Below are 23,122 nucleotides of genomic sequence, written 5' to 3' on the forward strand. Positions count from 1 at the left end.
TGAGGGCCAAAGGCTTTTCGGAAGCGGTCGTTCAAACTATGTTGAAGGCCCGTAAACCGGCGTTTGCTCGGATTTATTATATTTTATTATATTATTATTTTTACTTTGCCTGGTGTGCGACTAACCATTATGACGCCTATAAGTTTAGTACTGCCAAGCTTTTGGCTTTCCTGCAACAGGGCCTGGACTTAAGCCTTCTTCTGGCCTCCCTCGAGGTTCATATTTCTGCCTTGTCGATATGGTTTCAGAGAAAATTTGCAAGACTGACTGATGTTCATACATTCATTTACGGATTCAACCTCCCTATGTCCCGCCTGTGGCTCCTTGGGATTTGTCGGTTGTTCTGGACGCCTTACAGGTGTCTCCATTTGAACCTTTGTAGTCTGTGGACCTTAAGTGGCTTACTCTTAAGGTCTTGTTCTTGCTGGCTATTGTCTCTGCTAGACGGGTTTCAGACTTGGGTGCCTTGTTCTGTATGTCTCCCTTTCTGATTTTTCACCGTGACCGGGCAGTTCTTAGAACTCTTCCTGGTTATTTGCCTAAGATGGTGTCGTTTTTCCACCTTAACCAGGAAATTGTGGTTTCGGCATTTACTTCTCCAGGTTTATCCTCCAAAGAGCGTTCTTTGGATGTGGTACGGGCTCTCCGCATTTATGTGAAAAGAACAGCTTCTCTTCGGAGATCTGATTCCCTCTTTTGTCCTTTTTGTTTTTCACAAACGTGGCTGGCCTGCTAATAAGCAGACCTTGGCCAGATGGATTAGAATGGTGAGGCTGGTCTTCCAGCTCCTGCTACCATCAAAGCCCATTCTACTCGGTGTGTTGGACCTTCTTGGGCGGCCCACCGTGAACACATTAATAAGGTTCTATGCCTTCTAAATTTCCACCTCCCAGGATGCCTCCTTTGGACGCTGCGTTCTTGTGCCCGCTACAGTGCGTCACCTTCCATGAGAAACTGCTTTAGGACATCCCCGATGTTATTCCCTGTGGAACCCCAGTGTACCCCGCTGCAGAAAAGGAGATTTATGATAAGACTTACCTTTGTTAAATCTCTTTCTACGAGGTACACTGGGTTCCACAGGGCGCCCACCCTGACGCACTTAGTTTCTTTGGGTTTGTATGGCATTAGCCGCTGGTACCTTCTCCTGTCGCGAGAATGTGGTATATGTGGCTACTAACGATTGTTGTCTCTTTTACCTGCTACTGCATTGGACTGGTTAACAAACTGAGCTCCTGTGCACGGAGGCGGGGTTATAGAAGAGGCAGCGCTGTGCATCTTGGGAACAGTCTCAGCTTTTAGCCTGTTGGTGCCTCGGATCAAGATCCAACTCTACACCCTGATGTTATTCCCTGTGGAACCCAGTGTACTTCGCAGAAAGAGATTTAACAAAGGTAAGTTCTTACCATAAATCTCCTTTTACAGAAAGTAACAAATCCTCGCTTACCTTTCCGGCTTCCAAGGAGTTAAACTCTTTTTTTGTTTGAAAAATCCTGGGAAAACCCAGAGAAAAAATTCCAGATCCGAAAAAGAGTTCTCATTGCTTTTCCTTTTCCTGAAGAGGATAGAAAAAGTGGGACAACCCACCTATAGTTGATGCATCTGTATCTAGGTTGTCAAAAAAGGTGGTTTTACCTGTTCCTGGTTCAATCGCTTTGAAAGAACCGGATGAACGCAAGATTGAGAATACACTCAAAGCACTATACACAGCTAATGGCGTCTCTTTACGGCCCACTATTGCTTGTGCGTGGATTTCTAAAGCCATAGTAAAGTGGTCAGGCACATTGCTAAAGACTTAGATACTATGGATTGAAGTGACATTGATTGGTTCTTACGTCACATACAGGATTCTGCAGGGTTCATGGTGGAGGCCATGAAGGAGCTTGGCATGCTGAATGCACGGGCTACTGCTATGGCGGTCTCGGCGCAGAGGTCTCTGGCTACGCCAATGGACCGGATGCGGAATCCAAGAGAAGTGTGGAGAACCTACCCTTCACAGGTCAGGCTCTGTTTGGGGATGCTTTGGCTGCATGGATCTCCACGACAACTGCGGGTAAGTCAACTTTTCTTCCCTCAGCAACACCACCGGCTAGGAAGTCTTTTCCTTTGCCTATGCTGCAGTCCTTTTCGGATCGCAAAATTGAAGAAATCCAAACCCCCTCCCACCTTCTTTAGAGGTCGGGGAAAGTAAAAAAAACCTGCGCCATCAGGTTCCCAGGAACAGATGCCAGGTTTTGCTTCCTCAAAATCTTCAGCATGACTGTGGACCTCCCTGCCTGGAGATCAGGCAGGTGGGAGCAAGACTAAAAGTCTTCAGTCACGTTTGGGCGTCTTCATGCCTAGACCCCTGGGTACAGGATATTGTGGCCCAGGAATACAGACTGGAGTTTCAACAACTCCCACCTCACAGATTCTTCAAATCAGGCTTACCAGTGTCGCTGACAGACAGCGTTATCCTGCAGGAAGCAATTCAAAAATTGGTTCAAACAAATGTCATTGTTCCTGTTCCACTCCATCTACAAAACAAGGGTTGTTACTCAAACCTGTTTGTGGTACCGAAACTGGACTATTCAGTAAGGCCAATATTAAACCTAAAGTCATTGAACCCCCTACTTGAGGGAATTCAAATTCAAGATGGAGTCTCTGAGAGCATTGATCTCAGATCTGGAGGAAGGGGAATTCCTGGTATCCCCGGATATCAAGGATGCATACCTTCACATTCCGATCTGGCCGCCTCACCAGGCTTATCTCAGATTTGCGCTGGTGGACTGTCACTATCCGTTCCAAGCACTGCCATTTGGCCTCTCTACAGCACCAAGGGTATTCACCAAGGTCATGGTGGAGATGATGCTTCTCTTCCAAAAACAGGGTGTGAACGTAATTCCATATTTGGACGATCTGCTGATAAAAGCGTTTTCCAAGGAGAAGTTGTTGCAGAGTATTGCTCTCTCAACTCATCTACTCCTCCAGGATCATGGGTGGATCCTGAATCTTTCAAAGTCACATTTGGAGCCGACACGGAGTCTGCCCTTCCTGGGAATGATACTTTATACGGAAGTACAGAGGGTGGAGAAAGCGTTGGTGATCCAATCAATGGTCCGGGAACTCCTGAAACCGGCCAGGGTATCGGTTCATCAGTGCATTCGTCTTCTGGGGAAGATGGTTGCCTCCTATGAGGCTCTTCAGTACGGAAGGTTCCATGCAAGGTTCTTCCAACTGGATCTCCTGGACAAATGATCGCGATCACACCTTCACATGCACCAACGGATACGCCGGTCTCCGAAAGCCAGAATTTCACTCCTCTGGTGGCTACAAACGTCTCACCTACTCGAAGGCCGCAGGTCCGGGATTCTGAATTGGATCCTCCTAACTACGGATGCAAGCCTCAGAGGTTGGGGAGCGGTCACCCATGGGGCACACTTCCAAGGAAGGTGGTCTAGTCAGGAATCTCTGCCTTGTACAAGCCGCACATCTTCTGCAAAATCAAGCCATTCAGGTTCAGTCGGACAACGTCACAGCGGTGTCTTACATAAACAGACAGGGCGGAACGAAGAGCAGAGCTGCGATGTCAGAGGGCAGAAAAGCACGAGGGTGCGCTGTCGGCAATCTTCATTCCGGGAGTGGACAACTGGGAAGCGGACTTCCTCAGCAGACACGATCTCCATCCAGGAGAATGGGGCCTCCATCCGGAGGTGTTCGCAGAGGTGACAAGCCGATGGGGCATACCTCTGATAGACATGATGGCCTCTCTTCTCAACAAGAAGCTTCGGAGGTACTGTTCCAGGCCGAGAGACCCACACGCAGTGGTGGTGGATGCACTAGTCACTTCGTGGATGTTCCAGTTGGTGTTTGTGTTCCCTCCGCTTCTGCTCATCCCAAAGGTTCTCAAGCTCATAAAAAGAACAAGAGTTCAGGCGATCCTCATTGGTCCTGACTGGACAAGACGGGCTTGGTACGCAGATCTTCTTCCTCTTCGCGAGGAACTTCTCCAACAGAGTCCATTCGCCTATCAAGACTTACCGTGGCTACGTTTGATAGCATGGAGGTTGAACTCTAGATCTTAGCTCGGAAAGGCATTCCGAAAAAGGTCATTCCTACCCTAATACAGGCTAGGAAGGGAGTAACATGAGCGTCAGGTTTCTTACTTGGAAGGCGGTCACTCTGTTGGCACTGGCGTCTGCTCGACGCGTGTTTGAATTGGGGACGTTGTCCTGTCAGAGCCCCCCTATTTAATTTTCCAGGAGGATAGAGCTGAGCTCAGAAAGCGTCAGCTGTTTCTTCCAAAGGTTGTGTCAGCCTTTCATATTATCGACCTATTGTGCCAGTGGCTACTGACTCCTCAATTACCTCAAAGTCCTTGGATGTTGTGAGGCCTTTGAAAATCTATGTGAAGAGAACTTCTCGTCACAGAAAGTCGAACGCTCTGTTTGTCCTTTATGATCCCAACAAGGTTGGGTGTCCTGCTTCTAAGCAGACATCTTCTCGCTGGATCAGGTTCACTATCCAGCATGCTTATTCTACGGCAGGCTTGCCGTGTCCTAAATCTGTTAAGGCCCACTCTACTCGTAAAGTGGGTTCTTCCTGGGCGGCTTGCCAGGGTGTCTCGGCTCTTTAACTTTGCCGAGCAGCTACTTGGTCAGGGTCGAACATGTTTGCTGAGTTATACAAGTTCGATATTTTGGCCTCTGAGGACCTAAAGTTTGGTCAATCTGTTTTGCAGAACCTCAGCACTCTCCCTCCCGTACTGGGATCTTTGGTACATACCCATGGTACTAATGTGGAACCCAGCATCTTCTAGGACGTAAGAGGAAATAGGATTTTATTGAAGCTGATTCGCGGACCTTCAACTTCTTCTTGCAGACGAACCTCAGGCTCTGTTTCTTCAACCAGATCTTCTGCGACAAGGTCCGTTCCACCCCAATTTGACACAAATGTGTTTGACGGGGTGGCTTTTGAGACCGCTATTCTAAAAGATAAGGGTATTCCAGATTTAGTCATCCCTACAATGTTAAGGGCTAGGAAACCGGTGACATTGGCCCACTATAACCGTATTTAGCGTTCTTCTGTTGCTTGGTGTTAGGTTCGTCAAATTCCTCCCAAATCTTTTCATCTCTCCAGATTACTACTGTTCTTGCAAGAGGTTTTAATGCAGGTTTGCGGGTAGCTTCTCTAAAAGTTCAGATATCTGCGCTCAATTTTTTTGCAAAGACGACTGGCCATATTACCGGAAATACAGACTTTTCTTCAGGGTTCGCTTTGACTTCAGCTTCCCTTTGTTCCACCTACGGCTCCATGGGACTTACATTTGGTGTTGCCTTTTCTTCAATCTTCTACGTTTAAACCGTTGGAAGACACCGACATTAGACTTCTTAGATGGATAACGGTCCTTTTGTTACTTTAGCCTCGCCTTGTCGAGTTTCAGATTAGGGGCACTTTTGTGTAAACCGCCATATCTAATATTCCATGAAGACAGAGCGGAACTTTGTACACAGTAGTCTTTCCTTCCAAAGGTGGTATCTGCTTTCATATAAACCAGCCGATTGTTGTACCAGCCTTTCGGGAACCATCCGGAAATTCATCTACTCTGGACGTGGTTAGAGCCTTGCGTATCTATGTCGACAGGACGGCTTCGGTGAGGAAATAGGACACGTTATTTGTCTTGTGTGATGCTGCCCGAAGGGGATACCCGGCCTCCAAGCAGACTCTGGCGTGTTGGATTCGTCTAACTATTCGACAAGCTTATGTCAGTGAGCGGTTGCAGCCTCCAGCTTCTCTTGGAGTGCTTTCCACTAGGTCGGTGAGTACATTCTTGGCAGCACGCCGGGGCACTTCCACAACGCAACTTTGCCGGCCAGCCACTTGGTCTTAAGTACGTTTATTAAGTTCTATAGTTTTGATACATTTTCGGCTTCGGCCTCTAGTTTCGGTTAGTTAGTTCGGCAGATACCTCAGTGCTCTCCCGCCCAGGGGGAAAACTTTGGCACATTCCCAGAGTAAGCTCCAGTGTCCCCTAGTGGAATGAGAGTGAAAATAGGATTTTGGTACCTACCGGTAAATCCATTTCTCTGATTCCACAGGGGACACTGAACACCCGCCTCAACTCTTTTTACCTGCTTGTGTGTATAGTTTTTGGGTTTGACCTGTTGATTATGTTCTATGTGTATGTTTTCTATCTTTTGTATCTCCTCTGTTCCATCTCCTCTCGGCCTACATTTTCCAAACTGGGGAATGGTGGGTAGTAGAGGGGGAGGAGACTTACACATTTGTTAATTTAGATGTGCCTGTTCCCACTAGCTAACCTCTCAATACTCAGCGTAAGCTCCAGTGTCCCCTGTGGAACCACAGAAACTGATTTACCAGTAGGTACCAAAATCCTATTTTTATTTATGTAGCGCATTTCTCCAGCAGACATGGGGGCAATTTGGTTGTTTTGCCCCACAGCTACAACTAGGGGTCACAAAACAGAGCATTTTAATTGTTGCACCATTTAGGCACGTGGGTGATGTTTCCTCTCTCAGCCTCCTGGGGAGCAAGAAGAAATGTGTGCTAAGGTGACACTTTGTGCGTCCAAGCGGAACTTTGGACACCCAAAGCAGGACCTTAGCTGTTTTATGCATGACATCTGAAATATGCATGGGTGCCCAAAAACAACTGAATGCTGACACTTGGTTGATGTCTAAACCGTTCCGTTTAAACGGGAAAAATAGACTGCCAAAATGATTGAATTCCCCACAAAGTCTTTTTACAGACATAAAAAAACATAGCACACGGGATTTAATAACACAGTACGTATAAAACCACACAGAGAGGAGAGAAAATAAAAAAAACCTAGAGAGACAGCAAGCATAATGCAGGGATGCCACCAGGTGATGCAGCTATATCTTCTGATGTCAATATAAAAGTGATGGCATGGGATTTCACAAGTTTCAGGGAGCAGAATGCTTTTCGCAGCAGCAAGGGTGCACGATGTTGGTGTGAAGCAGCATTCTAAAGTAGGCCAAGTCCTGTAATGGCAGAATAGGTACAGACCAAGACGAAGATACACCTGAGAAAGCTGTTTTTGCGGGCAGTGTGTCAATTGTTGCTGCTGCTGATAACGACAGTAACCAGCACTAGAAACGGTCATTTTAGTTACACATTTATATATGCTTTTTTTTGTGTCAGTGTTTGTTTTCGGTCATAGACAGGAGAGTTGTTTTTACTGAAATAGGTTTTATTCATGTCTGTAGTGAATGTGTATTTTGCAAGACAAAAAAAAATAAATGGTTGAAACTTTTAAAAACAAGTGTATGTATGTGTGGTGTAAACTAGGCATGGGCCAAAGCTGCAGCGATCTTGTGACGTTTACTCCTCAGCGTTCACTATTTGTATGCAGTTGTATTACAACTTTGTGACCAACAGATGGTGATACCTTCTTACATTTTTTGTCACTTCTACACCTGATGGAAATATTTCCACTTCTAGCTGATTGATATACATAAATGAAGCATGAAAGATTGTATTTGAGAAAGTTATGGGCCCTACACACTTGTCTACCTGCCGACGAGCTGCCCTACGGCCGGCGGGCGATCAGCGGCAGGGGGGAGGTGACAGAGGGAATGAAGTTTCTTTACTCCTCCCGGCTCCATAGCAGTGCATGCTAATATGGACAAGATTGTCCATATTGGCCTACTTGCACAAGCGACGGGGAACCAGCGATGAACGTGTGCAGGGCTGCGCTTCGTTCATCATTGGTGCCTACACACTGAACGATATGAACGAGTTCTCCTTCATTAATGATGATCATATCGATCATATGATCATATCGTTCACTGTTATCTGCCAGTGTGTAGGGCCCATAAGAGATCTCACTCATCACTTGCAAAAGCCAGAAGATAATTATTATTCATAATAGAAAACGTTTATAATTTGCTCTTGTGCTTACAAATGATACCTTGTTTCTTTACTGAAATACTGTCACTACTTTGCCTCGGAAACAGATCCGTTAATTAATGACTCGATTGTTTAAATTTGTCTGTAACAAACAAATTTAGAGTTTTTCTGTTTGTTCAAAAGTATTAATTACCACCCACTTTTTTTTTCTACAGTTACAATGCTGTCTCTTCAAACTCTATAGCCTCCACATCCTGTCAGTCTGCCACCACACTTGGCTAAATTGTTACATTATATCCAGACTGGAGAAGAGAGGCTGGCGACGTATCACATCCTGGAACAATTTAAGGCCTCCGAAGGGTGCGCACACTTAAGATGTCCTTGAGCAGTGGCGCACCAGGAGGGAAAGGCCTGGACACAAATCCTGTAGAGACCTATGACAGTGGTGATGAATGGGACATTGGAGTGGGCAATCTGATCATTGACTTGGATGCCGATCTAGAGAAGGACCAGCAGAAGCTTGAGATGTCTGGATCTAAAGAGGTGGGCTTGCCGGCCCCTAATGCAGTGGCCACTCTCCCTGATAACATTAAGTTTGTGACACCTGTGCCCAGTGGCCAAAGCAAGGAGTCGAAGTCTAAATCAAAGAGAAGTAAAAGTAGCAAAGATGGAGGTAGGAGTAGTCAGACCTCATCTGGACTCTTTGCAACAGGAGAAGTGAATAAAAAAGAAGTGTCTGGACGTTCAGCAGATGGTGGGGGAAACTCAGGAGTTCCCTCCTCAACAGCAGTTCCTTCCAAGGGAGCAGAAAAATCTGGAAAGGCTGCCCGCAGCTCATCAAGCTCTAAAAAAGAAAGCGGGAAGGCCAAAAAGGACAAGAGTGAAGTATCTGGGGCAAGTGGAGATAAAGAACCGATTGGAATACTACAGCCAGCCCCAGGAGTTGGGGGTCGGGGAACAACTGTGCAAGAGACTGTGGGGACTGCAGTAGAACAGCTGGCTGGCGCAATGGCAACGGACAGTGGAAATACATTGAATGTTATAAAAGCAGAGAGTGAGGATCCTGAACTGGATAATCGAGGACTGAAAAAGGTCAAAGCTGAAATGGTAAGCATATGGAAGGTTTTGTAATAAACAGTGCATCTCATTCTATCTACAGTAGCCGTTGAACGTCAATCAAGTTAGTTGCGAGTTGGTTTGTGCAAGCCCTTTACACTCGCAATTCAATTCCAATCTCGCATTGCTTTTTCAGAGAGAATTTGAGTTTTTTTGTGAGCACCCCCTGAAGGTATATAATGGTAGGAAAATATTTTCAGATAAAAATAGTAAGACTTGCTTCAGAACTGTTTGGACACCCCTGCTAAAGACTAATGGGTATATTCAATTGAAGTTGGATCCATTCCGACATTCAGTTGTCGGAATGGATCCGACCTGGGCTATTCAGATGACATCTCAATTCGACTTTTAAAAACGTTGAATTGAGATGCGGGTGGGGGGGGGAGGGGGGAGAGCCGCGGGCAGACGGGAGAGAGCAGCGCTACAGCCGCCGTGGCTGTAGCGTTGCTCTCCCCCGTCTTCCACCCAGTCTCTCTGCCTCTCCCCGTCCCTCCTCTCTGTCTCTGCATCACAGCTGCCGCTCACGGCAGCGTCCACCCGGCTCGCACCCGGGTGGACGCTGCTGTGAGCGGCGGCTGTGACACCGTCCAGCGCTGCTCACCCGGTCCCAGCCTCGGCTCTGCCCGTCCCCGCTCGGCTCTCCAGTCTCCGGCGCTAATCTCCCCATCTCACTTCGACTTTTTTTAAAGTCGAAGTGCGATGGTCGAAAAGGGGGCCAAAACCGCCAGTTTTCGACACAAGCACATGGATCGGCAGCAATTCCGCCGCTCCAAGTGCTTTTCGACAAGTCGAATTCCTCGACTTGTTGAACAATTTGGGATTTGAATGAATAGGTTAAATCACGGTTCGACCTTAAAAAGTCGAAAACTGCCGTCTTTTTGACAGACGGCAGCTTTCGACTTCAATATAGGCATTTGGAAGTTTACAATTAATTGGGACAATAATTTATTACATGCCATTATTGGGGTCAAAAAATGAACTCTGATTACCCCAAAATCAACTTTTTCATTTTTTTTTATATACCCCAAATGTAATATTTTATTTAAATAATTATTTTTTTTCCTTATTTTTTTTTTAAAGTGGTCTCAGATTTTTTCCAAATCGCATTTTTCACCTTTCTTTGTCTTTTTCATTTAGTTTGTAATTGAGCAGATTCTTTTGCTTTTTATAATTTATTACTTAAAAGAAAATGCACAATCAGCCATTTGACGCATTTTAAGAGGTTCTAGTACTCTCCTTATGCCCACTAACAGCCTTCTTTATGATTCTGCTAACAAAGTTGTCACTTTTTTGGGGTCCAGAAAGGTCTCCCCACTTTTTCATGCACTTCTCCCAGGATGCATTTTAGAGCAAATTTGCACACCCTCACCGCTAGTACTGCTAACAGGCATTTTTTATTGGATCTCGCATTTCTTGGGTATGCGCATTACTGCGAAGTCTGCAAGCTTCATGAAACAAACTCTCATTCGCAGCCTTGCACCTAATTTGATCGAGCCCAAACTTGATTTATTGACCGTATTAATATACATGTAATGCATAAAAATAAAGTACAAATACAATAAATGAAGGCTATTATGTAGCGAAAAGTCCATGATACTATTGATTATACTTATAAGCATAACAGATATATACTGCAGACATTTAGCGGGTATGATATTGCTTCATTTCTACACATCAGTGTATCATTTATGTATTATCTGGCCTTGTATAGTAAAGGGGATGATACTGGTGCGTGCTGTGACACCGGGCAGACCAAGGGCCTCTATATACAACAAAGTAAAGTAAGCTACATATGGCCACTTATGGAAGTCCTCTGTAAAGGTGGGTATACACTTTCACGATCATTCTGCTGATCGGGTGATCGCTTCCGATCAGATCAGTGTGCCCCCAGCTTCACCTCGTCGCTGCCCTGTACACACTATACTAAAATAGCTCAGTGTGTACGGGCTTCTGTGTGATCAGGAGGTCAGCCCGACAAATATTAAACTGTACATGATATGCCACCTCTGGATCCCAGCCATTGCCGGAGCGTTAAGTGGTTTATTGGCTAAGGCTCCTGCAGTGGTACAGTGTACACACCTATACAATGGTCTGCCTGATCACCCGATATTGGAAGAACGGGCCAACGATTGTATAGTTGTGTACCCACCTTTTAGGGAGGGAGTCCCACATAGCTTATCAACACCGCATTGATAAACACACAAACCCATCACACGAAAAAGAAACAAATTCTTCCACATATGCAAATCGTAAGCGAAGAGATCACAAGCTTAATATCTATTACATAGAAGCTGTAACTGCATGCACACCTCAACTTCTTGTAGTGTGTACCCATGTTTAAAGATCTAGATTATGTAGCGTGCAACACTGTGACGGGCAGCAGGCAGACTCTGGAGACCTGCTTATAACATTCAACAGCAGCTTTGTTATATGTGTAGAAACCTAAAACACTGCAACAAAATGTACACATGTGAGGAGTAGTAGGATAAGAGGTTAAAAGAGCTCTATAAAATAGGAACACTGTTAATGCTGAGGAAGATAACATACTCCCTTTAGTAGTCTACTCTGTACTGTGCTTGTTGGGCCTTGTAAAGAGTATAAGGAATGACCCATGAAAAGATAACCATGCATAGTGTTTTTCATTGCTCCAATGCTCTGGCATTGCATTCTGTCCTGAGCAAGGCATCGGTATAGACTTTGTATGCTGTGTTTTCCTTCAAGTTTTTCTTGTGTTTCGAATCCCATAAATCCCCAAAGTACTGTTAGGTTTGCTGGCTTTTGCCGAGCTGAACCGATTTCTGTGGTAGAGAAAATGTACAATTCTCTGTAAGGTTCTGTGTAATATGCAGGTGCTGGATGAATAAGATGTAATTAATGTTAGTTATGATTTTTAGGTGTTATTGCTTATGATCTTATTGAGAGGGTTTGGTTTGTTTGACTTGTACGTATGTGAGTAACTACTTTTTCTTGTTTCCAGTCTTCATAGTGTATGTGTTCCTAGTCTGCAACTGAAATACAGAACAGTAATAAGATGGGAATTGTGTGTAAAGTGATCTTTCATTTCTCAAGTATTTCAGCTCCGTCTTGTGACCTACATAGCAAAACCTATTGGCTTTTTTTTAAAATACGGAGACGGGCTTGAGCTTGTCAAACAGTTCCTGTACCTGGGGCTAACCAACCTTCCAACACACTTTTCAGTGATTTCCCAAACTTAGGAGTATTGCTTGGTTTAACGCCGTACAAATATATTTTTCCCTGTTTTTTTTAATTAGAAACTTATATTCTCTGTTAACACGGTCAATGTATTAGAGATACATGTTGGTATGAAGTCTGTGTATATCTGTGTACGGAAGCTATGCACATGTGAGAAAATGTATATATGTGTTTGTGTTAATCTATTGATGTAGTAGCAGTAGTAAAAATAATACCAACAGAATTAGATATGCAATTTATTTTTTAACAGTTATCAGTTTGCATGTGGTGATGACTTTTTTTGGTCCTATCACTGAATGTATAGTAATAGTATTACACTAGTTATTCTGGAATAGGACTGCTATGCTCATGCCAGTAACCTTTTCTGACCATTAACATCTTACTGTAGTCAGGACCGATTGTCCTTCCTTAGCCACTTTTGGTAGGTACTAACCACTGCATTCCCGGAACACATGCTGTTTTGGAGATGCTCTGACCCAGTCATCAGGCCATCACAGTTTGGCCCTTGTCAAAGTGGTTTAGCTCCTTACGTTTGCCCATTTTTCCTGCTTCCAACAGATCAGTTTAAAGAACTGACTGTTCATTTTCATCCTAATATATCTCATCCCTTGCCAGGTGCGAGATAATCAATGTTATTCACCTCACCTGTCAGTGTTTTTAATGTTGTGGCTGATTTGTGTTTGTATATAAGATTGCGTTGTTCACCCATTATTTCATGAGTGATGTGCTTCATTAGTCTATTTCATTCTTCTACAGATTCAGTCATCCTGTGTAAGCCATGCATACAATCTCCAGGTGGTCATATTAATTTGGCCACTCAGTGTGTGTTTATATACTTGTATGGGTGTGTACACACGGTGAGATTTTTTCTTACGATTCTGACTATATAGTCAAAATCGTAAGAAAAGTTAGTGCAGATCGCAAGGTGAAAGTCACCTTGCGATCTCGATTCGATGCCGATTCGCGGTCGGCATCGCAAGAATAGATGGACTGTGCAGGCAAGTCAATTTTGACTCTCTCTATAGAAGAGAGAGTCAAAATTGACACCTAGCCAAAATTGCACATAGTCCGTATCGCAAGCACATGATGAGTGGGGTGGTCTTCTGTATGCCGACTGACGGGATCCCGGCTCACAGTATACCGGCGCCGGCATACCGACACTTATTCTCCCTCGTGGGGGTCCACGACTCCCCTGGAGGGAGAATAAAATAGTGTGGCGCGCCACCGTGCCCGTAGCGTGGCGAGTGCCGCGAGCCCGCAAGGGCCGGTATGCTGGTCGCCGGGAGCCCGACCGCCGGCATATCGTAGTGAACCTGATGAGTGTGCTTGCGATACTGACTATGTGCCGACCTAGCCCCTGTCGCATAGTGAAAATCGGGCATAGTCCGAATCTCACCATGTGTACACACCCTATGTGTGTATATCTGTCTGTCTGTCTGTCTGTCTGTCTGTCTGTCTGTGTCTTTATGTATTTAGATAGATATGTATGTGTGCAAGGGCATTGCTACCATAGGTGCAGAGTGTGCAGCTGCTACGGGGCCCAGAGCTAAGATGAGCCCACCTTTCCTGTCACAGTTACATATGTTAGATGCAGTTTTCACCGTTAGGTGGTACAGAGGGCTCCTTACAAACGTTTGCCTTGGGGCCTACAGTATATCTAGGTATGTCCCTTTACCTATTCGTTGTAATGGGGTATAAAATGAACTGGACGGAATTATAATATTAAATATATACTGGGCACTGCAGTGTGGCACAATATGAAGTGGAGGCACTATAGTATGGCATAAAATGAACAGGGGCACGGTAATGTGACATAGTATTAACTGGGTACACTATGGGGGGAGTTCAAATGTTATCGCCCCCGATCTCCCGTCTAAAGTGACAGGAGATCGCAGTGGGTGATATACAAATAAGGTCCCCTGTTGCGCTGATCTCAACCATTAGTGTCGGGTTTAGCCACGTAAAGCTGCTAAACACGTGAAAACTAATTGGCGCATTCAGGAAAAGTACCATTTGCGCTCCCAAATGGATCACTTTTCACACATTTCAGCTTGGCACCCCCGGCGGGTGCGAGCTCAAATGTAAACACCTGCAGACGATCGCGTCCAAACGGAGCTACATTAGAATAGCTCTGTTCGACGTCATGAAAGAATGGAGGCTGCGCTAGTGGAGGAAAGAACAATGTAAAACACTCAATAGGTAAATATAAAAATTTATTATAAAACATAAATTCTTTAAAAAGCAGGAATTCTATGCAAGATAATGTGCCAAATATATGCAAAAAAGATAAATTGCCAATAATATGCAAAGGTTGGAGTTTACCCAGAATGTTGGTACAGGATTAATGGAAATTGTTCTCTAGAATCCGTTCCATATTTTGCCCATCAATATGGTATGCAGTTATAATCCGGTTTGGAGGATACCTTTTAGATATTACTGAAGAGAGTCCATGGAAAATGTCCATATACCGCTAGAGGATTGATGCAACGTCTCTTAGGTGTAGAGTACCTCATGCAATGCGGGAATAGGCCGGCGCCTCTCTCGGGCTCCTCCGGATAACTGGTCGGCAAGATGGGCTGGTTCGGGTCCAATTCAGAGATGTCCTGTTCCAACGGGTAAGTACCTGACGCGTTTCGCTGCGTAAGCCCTGCAGCTTTTTCAAAGGTGTGGCACAATATGAAGTGGAGGCACTATAGTATGGCATAAAATGAACAGGGGCACGGTAATGTGACATAATATTAACTGGGTACACTATGGGGGGAGTTCAAATGTTATCGCCCCCGATCTCCCGTCTAAAGTGACAGGAGATCGCAGTGGGTGATATACAAATAAGGTCCCCTGTTGCGCTGATCTCAACCATTAGTGTCAGGTTTAGCCACGTAAAGCTGCTAAACACGAGAAAACTAATTGGCGCATTCAGGAAAAGTACCATTTGCGCTCCCAAATGGATCACTTTTCACACATTTCAGCTTGGCACCTCCGGCGGGTGCGAGCTCAAATGTAAACACCTGCAGACGATCGGCGTCCAAACGGAGCTACATTAGAATAGCTCTGTTCGACGTCATCTAGTGGTTGCCGGCTGTAATGACACTAGAATCTTGCCCTAAGTCATAATGTGAATTGGGGGTACTGTGTGACAGGGGCCCCTTTAGAATGTTGCTATGGGGCCCACAAAGCTCTAGCTACACCCCTATATGCATGTGTGCATCTATCTACACACATACACCTATGTTTGTGTCATTATGGGTTTACTAGTGTTCTAGGACATATCCTTCTGGTGTGCGATTTCCCTTCACCCCGAACAATGCCAGATAGCCGGTACAACCACGAAGAGTTAATGAACAACGGAACGATCACCGTTCATCCTTCATTAATATGCATGCCGCCACATGCAATATCGTCCTGTGGTCAGTGCTGCACGGCTGACCAAACGATGTTGCTTGCGACTGCGAGAGAGCGCACAATTGAGCATACACATCAGAAGATATGCACGATTTGTGGTTCTGATATTATTTATTTATTTATTAAGTTTCTTATATAGCGCAGCAAATTCCGTTGCGCTTTACAATTGAAAATAACGGATATAAAAAACTGGGTGTTAACAAACAGTCATAGAGGTAGGAAGGCCCTGCTCGCAAGCTTACAATCTATAGGGAAATAAGCATGTATACACAAGGAAATGTGCTATCTATTGCATAGTTGTCTGCCAGATTGCAAAGGTTCTTGGTGGGCTGTATGCTACGGTCATACAGCAATGATGAACCGGGTTCGAGAGGAAGGGAAAGTAAAGAATGAGAAGACATGTGAGGATACGTGTGGACTGTACAGAGTGGATGCAATTTGATAGGAAGGTTTATGAAAGTTATGTGGGCGGTTCTGGAATTTGATATGCTTGCCCAAAGAGGTGAGTTTTCAGGGAAAGCTTGAAGGTTTGGAGACTAGAGGAGTCTTATTGTGCGTGGTAGGGCATTCCACAGAGTGGGTGCAGGCCGATGAAAGTCCTGCAATCAGGAGTGGGAGCGAGTAATGAGTGTGGATGAGAGACGCAGGTCTTGTGAAGAGCGAAGAGGTCGGGTTGGGAGATATTTTGAGATAAGTGAAGTGATGTACATTGGTGTAGTTTGGTTAATGGCCTTGTGTGTGAGTAAAAGTATTTTAATTGAATGCGGTAGAATACAGGTAACCAATGGAGGGACTGACAGAGTGGATCTGCAGACGATGAACGTCTAGCGAGGAAGATTAGCCTCGCCGCTGCATTCAGAATGGGTTTTAGTGGTGAGAGTATCGTTTTGGGAAGACCAGTTAGGAGACTATTGCAATAATCAATGCGGGAGATGAGAGCGTGGATTAGAGTTTTAGCAGTGTCTTGTGTAAGGTATGGTCGTATTTTGAATATGTTTTTTAGATGCATGTAACATGATCTTGAGACAGATTGAATGTGGGGAACAAAGGACAGATCAGAGTCAAGGATGACACCTAGGCAGCGAGCTTGTGGGGTAGGGTAGATAGTCGAGTTTTCAACAGTGCTAGAGATATCAGGTTGGTACCTACTATTGGCCGGTGGAAATATAATTAACTCTGTCTTTGAAATATTAAGTTTGAGGTGGCGAGATGTCATCCAGGATGGAATGGCAGAAAGGCATTCAGTGACACGGTCCAGTACAGATAGGGACAAGTCAGGGGAGGATAGGTAGATTTGAGTATCATCTGCGTACAGATGATACTGAAATCCAAAAGAGCTGATTAGTTTACCAAGGATGAGGTATAGATAGAGAAAAGCAGAGGATCCCAGACTGAGCCTTGCGGTACTCCAACTGAAAGAGGTAGCGAAGAGAAGGTAGATTCAGAGAAGCGAACACTGAAAAAGCGATTAGATAGGTAAGATAGGAACCAAGAAAGAGCTGTGTCTTTAAGACCTAGGGATTGTAGTGTCCGTATGAGAAGAGAGTGGTCTACAGTGTCAAATGCAGTAGATAGATCTAGAAGAATAAGTAGTGAGTAATGGCCTTTAGACTTCGTAGTGACCAAATCATTAACCACTTTAGTCAGTGCTGTCTCTGTGGAGTGTTGGGAACGGAAGCCTGACTGAAGTGGGTACAATAAAGTGTATGAGTTAAAAAAGTGTGTGAGTCGAGTGTAGGCAGGTCTCTCAAGTAGCTTAGAGAGACAAGGGAGCTGAGAGATAGGGCGGTAGTTTGAGAGGGCATTAGGGTCCTAATTTAGTTTTTTTTAAATGGGAGTAATCACTGCATGCTTGAAGAGTGAAGGAAAAATACCAGTAATGAGAGAGAGAGAGATTACAGATGTTAGTTAAGGTAGGGATGAGCACCAGAGACAGAGCTTTAGTTATTTGTGAGGGCAAAGGATCAAGAGGAGAGGTAGTAGAGAAGCAGGATGAGAAGAGTGAAGATACTTCATCTTCATTTGTGGGATCAAATGAAGAGAGAGTGCCAGAGGTTTCAGGTAAAGAACGGAGCTGGTCACTTGGTCATCTTGGATCTTATCAATCTTCTCCTTGAAGTAGGAAGCAAGATCCTGTGCCTTGATAGTGGCTGGTGGGGTAGGTGAGGGAGGATTCAGAAGTGATTTAAATGTATTAAAGAGTTGTTTGGGGGTAGAGGCTTGAGCAGAGATAAGAGTTTGGAAATATGTTTGTTTGGCAGTGTCCAGGGCATTTCTGTAAGAGTGGTAGACAGTCTTATATGTGAGGAAGTCACTTGAAATACGAGATTTACGCAACTGATCAAGTTTTCGTGTGAGTTTTTGTAGTTGTCTTGCTAATTTGGAGTGCCATGGTTGACATCTAGGCCTACGTGGAGTGTGATGGGTAGCTGGAGCCACTTCATCAAGGGCTAGTTCTAGAGTCTCGTTCAGATGTGATACAGCTCAGGAGAGGTGAATGCAGATATAGGTGAAGGCAGTTGTTGGAGTGAAGTGGAAAGTTCTTGAAGATTAATTGTGTTAATATTTCTGCGGGTTTGAGGAAGATTGGAGAACTTCAGCAACACAGGGTTTGAATTAATGGAGGAGAGCATGCAGGTGATAAGGTTGTGATCTGAGAGGGGGAAAGGAGTGTTAGTGAGTTCAGAGGCGGAGCATAGTCTAGTGAATACTAGATCAAGGCTGTGGCCCTCCTGTTGAGTAGAGGAGTCAGTCCATTGGGAGAGGCCAAGAGAGGAGGTTAGAGAGAGTAGTTTGGAGGCGTGAGCAGCAGATTTTGGACAATCACTAGCAATATTGAAAATACCCATGATAATGGTGGAGATGTCAGAGGATAGGAACTGAGGGAGCCAGGCAGAAAGATCTTCCAGAAATTGTTTGGGATGCCCAGGTGGGCGGTAGATAGCTGCAACACGCAGAGAGAAAGGAGAGTAAACCCTAATGGAATGTACTTCAAATTATGTAAATGTGAGTGATGGAACCTGTGGTAGAACAGTGTATGCGAAAGATTGGGAAAATAAAAGTCCAACTCCTCCTCTTTTATGGTTACCAGGCCTGGAGGTGTGTGTAAAGTGGAAACCACCATGTGCCAGTGCTGCAGGGGAGGCTGTGTCAGATTGTGTGAGCCAGGCTTCTATTATAGCCAGCCGATTGATGATGTTGGATATGAAGAGGTCATGGATGGATGTTAAGTTGTTACAAACAGAGCGTGCATTCCATAAGGCACATTTTAGTGATCTGGAGGTTATGAAAGATGTGATGTTTATGAGGTTATCTGGATTTCTATGTTGCTGTGAATCAGGTGAATGTGAGCGATGCAAGTGGTTGGGTCCTGGATTTGGTGAAATGTCACCAGCTATCAGAAGCAGAAGTGAGAGATAAATGTGAGTGTCAGAGGTTTGTGAAAGTTTTTTATGGTGAGAGGTTGTAGATGTTATTGTCAATGAGTATAGAGAAGTAAAAAGCTCATGAGTGCTAATAAGAGGGGAGTGTATAATAGAGGGGACAACATGTACAGAGGGCTGAGTTGCTGGGAGACTGAATGATGCAATGGTCTTTATGAATACTCCATGAAGAGCAATGCAGAAAATCAATTTGTGGTACATAGTTTCTTTGAGATTAAACCAGTGTTATCTAGGCTGAGAGTGTAAGGTTTCACTTGTTCGAGTTAAAAGTTCAGTTGCCTATTTACTGGTGTTGTTCCGCTGTATGTTAGCTGTGCATGATAGAGCAAAGTGACGAACAGGTATGTACAATCACATGTAAATCACAATGTAACTGGTTTTATACAAAATTGATATTGCAGACTGTGCCAATATCGGCCTGATGTATACCCACTATAAGATCTATAGTCCAATCTATCATCCTGCGGAAGATTGGAGGGTCCATCTTATAGTTGGTACACCCAATCCGTAATTTTCACCCATCATTCATCGCTGCTTCCCATCTGATGTGCATGTTAGGTGAGATGATGGTATGATTATCATAGAGTGTATACACAGCACCGCACATGCTGTACAGGAGAAACAATTGGATACAGTCCTCTGACACATTATATTGTGTCGTCGTTAGGAAGATTGCATAGTGTATATTATCATATATTACCTATATACAGATGTGTCCTCTTACATCTTTGCGCTATAAGTCGCGTTACACATAATGCGTGAGTGCCGTGTGACTTGGTAACGCTGAGCGTCTATTTTTTAATTTTTAATTTTGGGATTTTTCTTTCCGTGAAAATGCATTTTAGATGCAATGTAATGCAATTTGACTTACGAGCAGCTTCTGCTGATTAAAATGATATGCAGCATGCCTTTATTCTGTGTGTGACTGCATCTGTATTTGCATACAAAATGCTATGCTACTGTTTTCCTGGAAAACCCTGTAATGTGGCACTTCAGATGCAGATACAGCCGCAATTACCCACAGAATATAGGCACGCTGCATCTCATTTTAATCAGCTGAAGCTGCTCGTGCATCGTATTTCATTACATTGCATCTAAGATGCATTTTTGTTGAATAAAAATGCAAAATAAGACACTCAGCGCTTCAGAGTCCCGCCACGTCATGGCGTGACTTGAAGGGCTGCTTAGCGTGACCACAGCAAGGATGTAAGAGGACACATCTGTATCTTGTGTTCTGTGATTTAGTGACGTTGGAACGACCATTGCATCATTTGTAACATAATTTTGGAGTCTATTTACTAAGCCTTGGTGAGAGAGAAAGTACCATCCAATCAGCTCCTAATTGCTATGTTGCAGGCTGTGTTTGAAAAATGATGAGCTGGTTGGTATTTTATCTCTCTCCAAGATTTAATAAATAGACCCCATAGTATGTAAGCCAGTTTAAGATGAATAATCTGGTCACAAGCCTAAATATGCAGATGGTCTGTCTAGCAAAGCCTTGCTGCTACTAAGTTTTGATGGCAAAGTTATTATTTCATTTATTTAAAATAATAAACAAACTTCTTTACCCAATGTTATATAGACAGTTCAGGGCCAGAAATGGCCATTTCCCACAAGGTGTAAACACAAGACGTGGCATCAAAGGATGCTCTCTAGCCTCACACCAGCCGCTGCCATTCCCACTTTGTAGCTGCTGACAGACCTCTGGCTGCTTGCCATTTCCAGATTCTCTCTCTCCCTCCCTCCTGTGTCTTCCCAGCACCCCAGGGAAGGGAAGCATGGCGCAAGATAGAAGAGAGTAAAAGGGTAATTTACAGAGGCCTGAGAATATAGAACTTGTCAGCAGCTAAGGAGAGTGGGAGGGAGGGGGAGAGATGCCAGAGAGACGGACAAATGAGAGTTGGCAGCTACAGCCAGATGTCAGCTACGGTCACGTAGCTGGACTAATAAAAGTGTGAGACAGTTTGCTTCTCTGCTAAAGATCCCTCAGGGAGGGAAGAAGTGTTTCCAGATAGAAGTGATTTAGCCAGGAGCTTACTGTAGCAAATCTCTGCTGCTTGCTTGTGTGACTTACATTTTGTAGGCAGCTTGTATACTAGGTCAATGCACTAAGACGATCCAATAATACAGTGAATACATTCATATATTAATAGATATTTTTCTTATTTTCAGAAGCTTTTATTAATATTTTACAAGCAAAGTGCCCATCATTTTATCATTCGCAACCATGAAAAAATATTTATAGTTATCCCATATTTACACTTTTGTCTTGGAAATGTGGAGAAACCTTTACACACTATTGAAGTCCATAATTCCTTCTCTGAAGATTTGTTGGAAAGTATTCAATTCCGACCCTATCCTGCCCTGTTCACCATAAAAAAAACACAAACTATCTATCCATCCATATGTGCAATAAAAACTGAAACACCCGTAATGCGAGTTTTCCATACAGTCTAGGTTTTTAAGGAGTCCAGATGGTTAAATCAAATTGACTGAGGTACTAATTAAGTCAGCTGTGCTCAAGCATGGATATCCTTACACCTGAACTGTAATGAGGGAGTTTGGGAAAGTCTAAAGGTGGGTACACACTATTAGATATATCTGCAGATCAATTGATCTGCAGATATATCTATGTACGGATCGGGCAGTGTGCTGTGCATACACACAGCCCGATCCGTCGGGGGACTGACGTCATGAACTGGGCGGGCGCTCGCGCCCGCCCAGTTCACCTGTCAATCACCGCCGGCCGCCGCAGCATGTGTACGGGCGGTCGGACGACCGCCCCGTACACACACAGCGACGGGCCAATATATCTGTAGATATATTGGCCGTCGGCTGTGCTGCGCGGCCGACGCGATACGTCTGTGAACGACGGAGTTCACAGACGTATCGCCCGTACACACTGGCCGACGGTCCCGCGATGTATCGGCCGTTCAAGAGAACGGCCGATACATCGACCAGTGTGTAAGGGCCTTAAGTCCTACTTTCAATGGGATAACAGCAGCAGCACGACAGGACACGGACTCCATGAGCTCTCTGAAGTACTGAATAGATAGCGTACACCATTCCTCCTCAATAATGGTTCTCAATTCCCCAATATTTGCTATTGCTGGAACCCTGCCATTGATTGAATGTTGAACTCCATCCCACATATTCAATAAAGGTTGAAACCCGGAGAATGAGTGGGCCAACTCATGATGCCAAAGTCAGAGGAATGCTCCTACAGCCATAATCTGGCGGCTAGGGACTTAAGGTGCCCACACACGGCACGATCTCTTAAACAATGTGGGAGTCTCCGATTGCTCAGAGCGACACATCGTTTAAAAAGTGCTGTGTGTGGGCATGATAACGACGTGGATACACGCACCCGTGGGTTGTTCGTCGCCTCCACAGGTCCCTTCAACATGCAGAAGAATCTGAGGAGGTGACACCCCGCCGGGTCCCGTCGCTAGCGATGTGTCCATGGAGGACACATCGCTACATATGCTCTAGCTCATCATCTTCCTGAAAAATCTCATTCCCATCTGAGTAAAGCCCTGTACACACGGGGAGAGATGTGTGCTGAGGGATCTATCAGTGACCGCTTAGCACACATCTCTCCCCCCGCTCAGCACAGCGCGATGTGTGCTGAGCGAGGGGGACGGACGGGGGGAGGGGGTCGCTCATTTCACCCAGTGGTGAAATGAGCAACCGGCTAGATTGCGCCTGCATGCAGGCCAATCTAGCATCGGCAATAGAGACGCGCGGGGCAGTGCATCGCTATCGCTGTGGGGCATACACACGAGAGATCCGTGCTTAACTTCTAAGCAATCTAGTCAGATTACTTAGAATTTAAGCACTGATCTCTCAGTGTGTACCCCACTTAAGTGAATGCATGACATGAACAGGTGCAAATGACCGACAAAGTTGGTTAGGTAGTGTCTGCAGATATATCAAGGGTCCTAATGCATGCCAGTTGAACACACTCCACACCATACCAGAGCCATAGGTGCACTGGACAGTCCCTTGTTGACATGGAGGGGTCCATTGCCCTATGGGGTTTTCTCCACTTCAGTAATTGCCCACTTGCTCCAAACAGT

At 44.8% G+C, this 23,122-nt stretch overlaps 1 protein-coding gene across 3 annotated transcripts in view; it reads left to right on the forward strand.

The window, feature by feature from the left end:
• Nucleotides 1–23,122, forward strand: part of ZNF609 (zinc finger protein 609) — a 244,876-nt gene that overhangs the window by 88,917 nt on the left and 132,837 nt on the right. For all 3 annotated transcript variants that reach the window (XM_063926360.1, XM_063926362.1, XM_063926361.1), the window contains exon 2: nt 8,085–8,976. In XM_063926360.1, the coding sequence (XP_063782430.1) occupies nt 8,245–8,976 (732 nt within the window). In that variant the 5' untranslated portion in view covers nt 8,085–8,244. The remainder of the gene's footprint in view (nt 1–8,084; nt 8,977–23,122) is intronic.

The sequence above is a fragment of the Pseudophryne corroboree genome, chromosome 6, assembly GCF_028390025.1.
Source record: "Pseudophryne corroboree isolate aPseCor3 chromosome 6, aPseCor3.hap2, whole genome shotgun sequence".
In the NCBI taxonomy this organism is placed as follows: Eukaryota; Metazoa; Chordata; class Amphibia; order Anura; family Myobatrachidae; genus Pseudophryne; species Pseudophryne corroboree.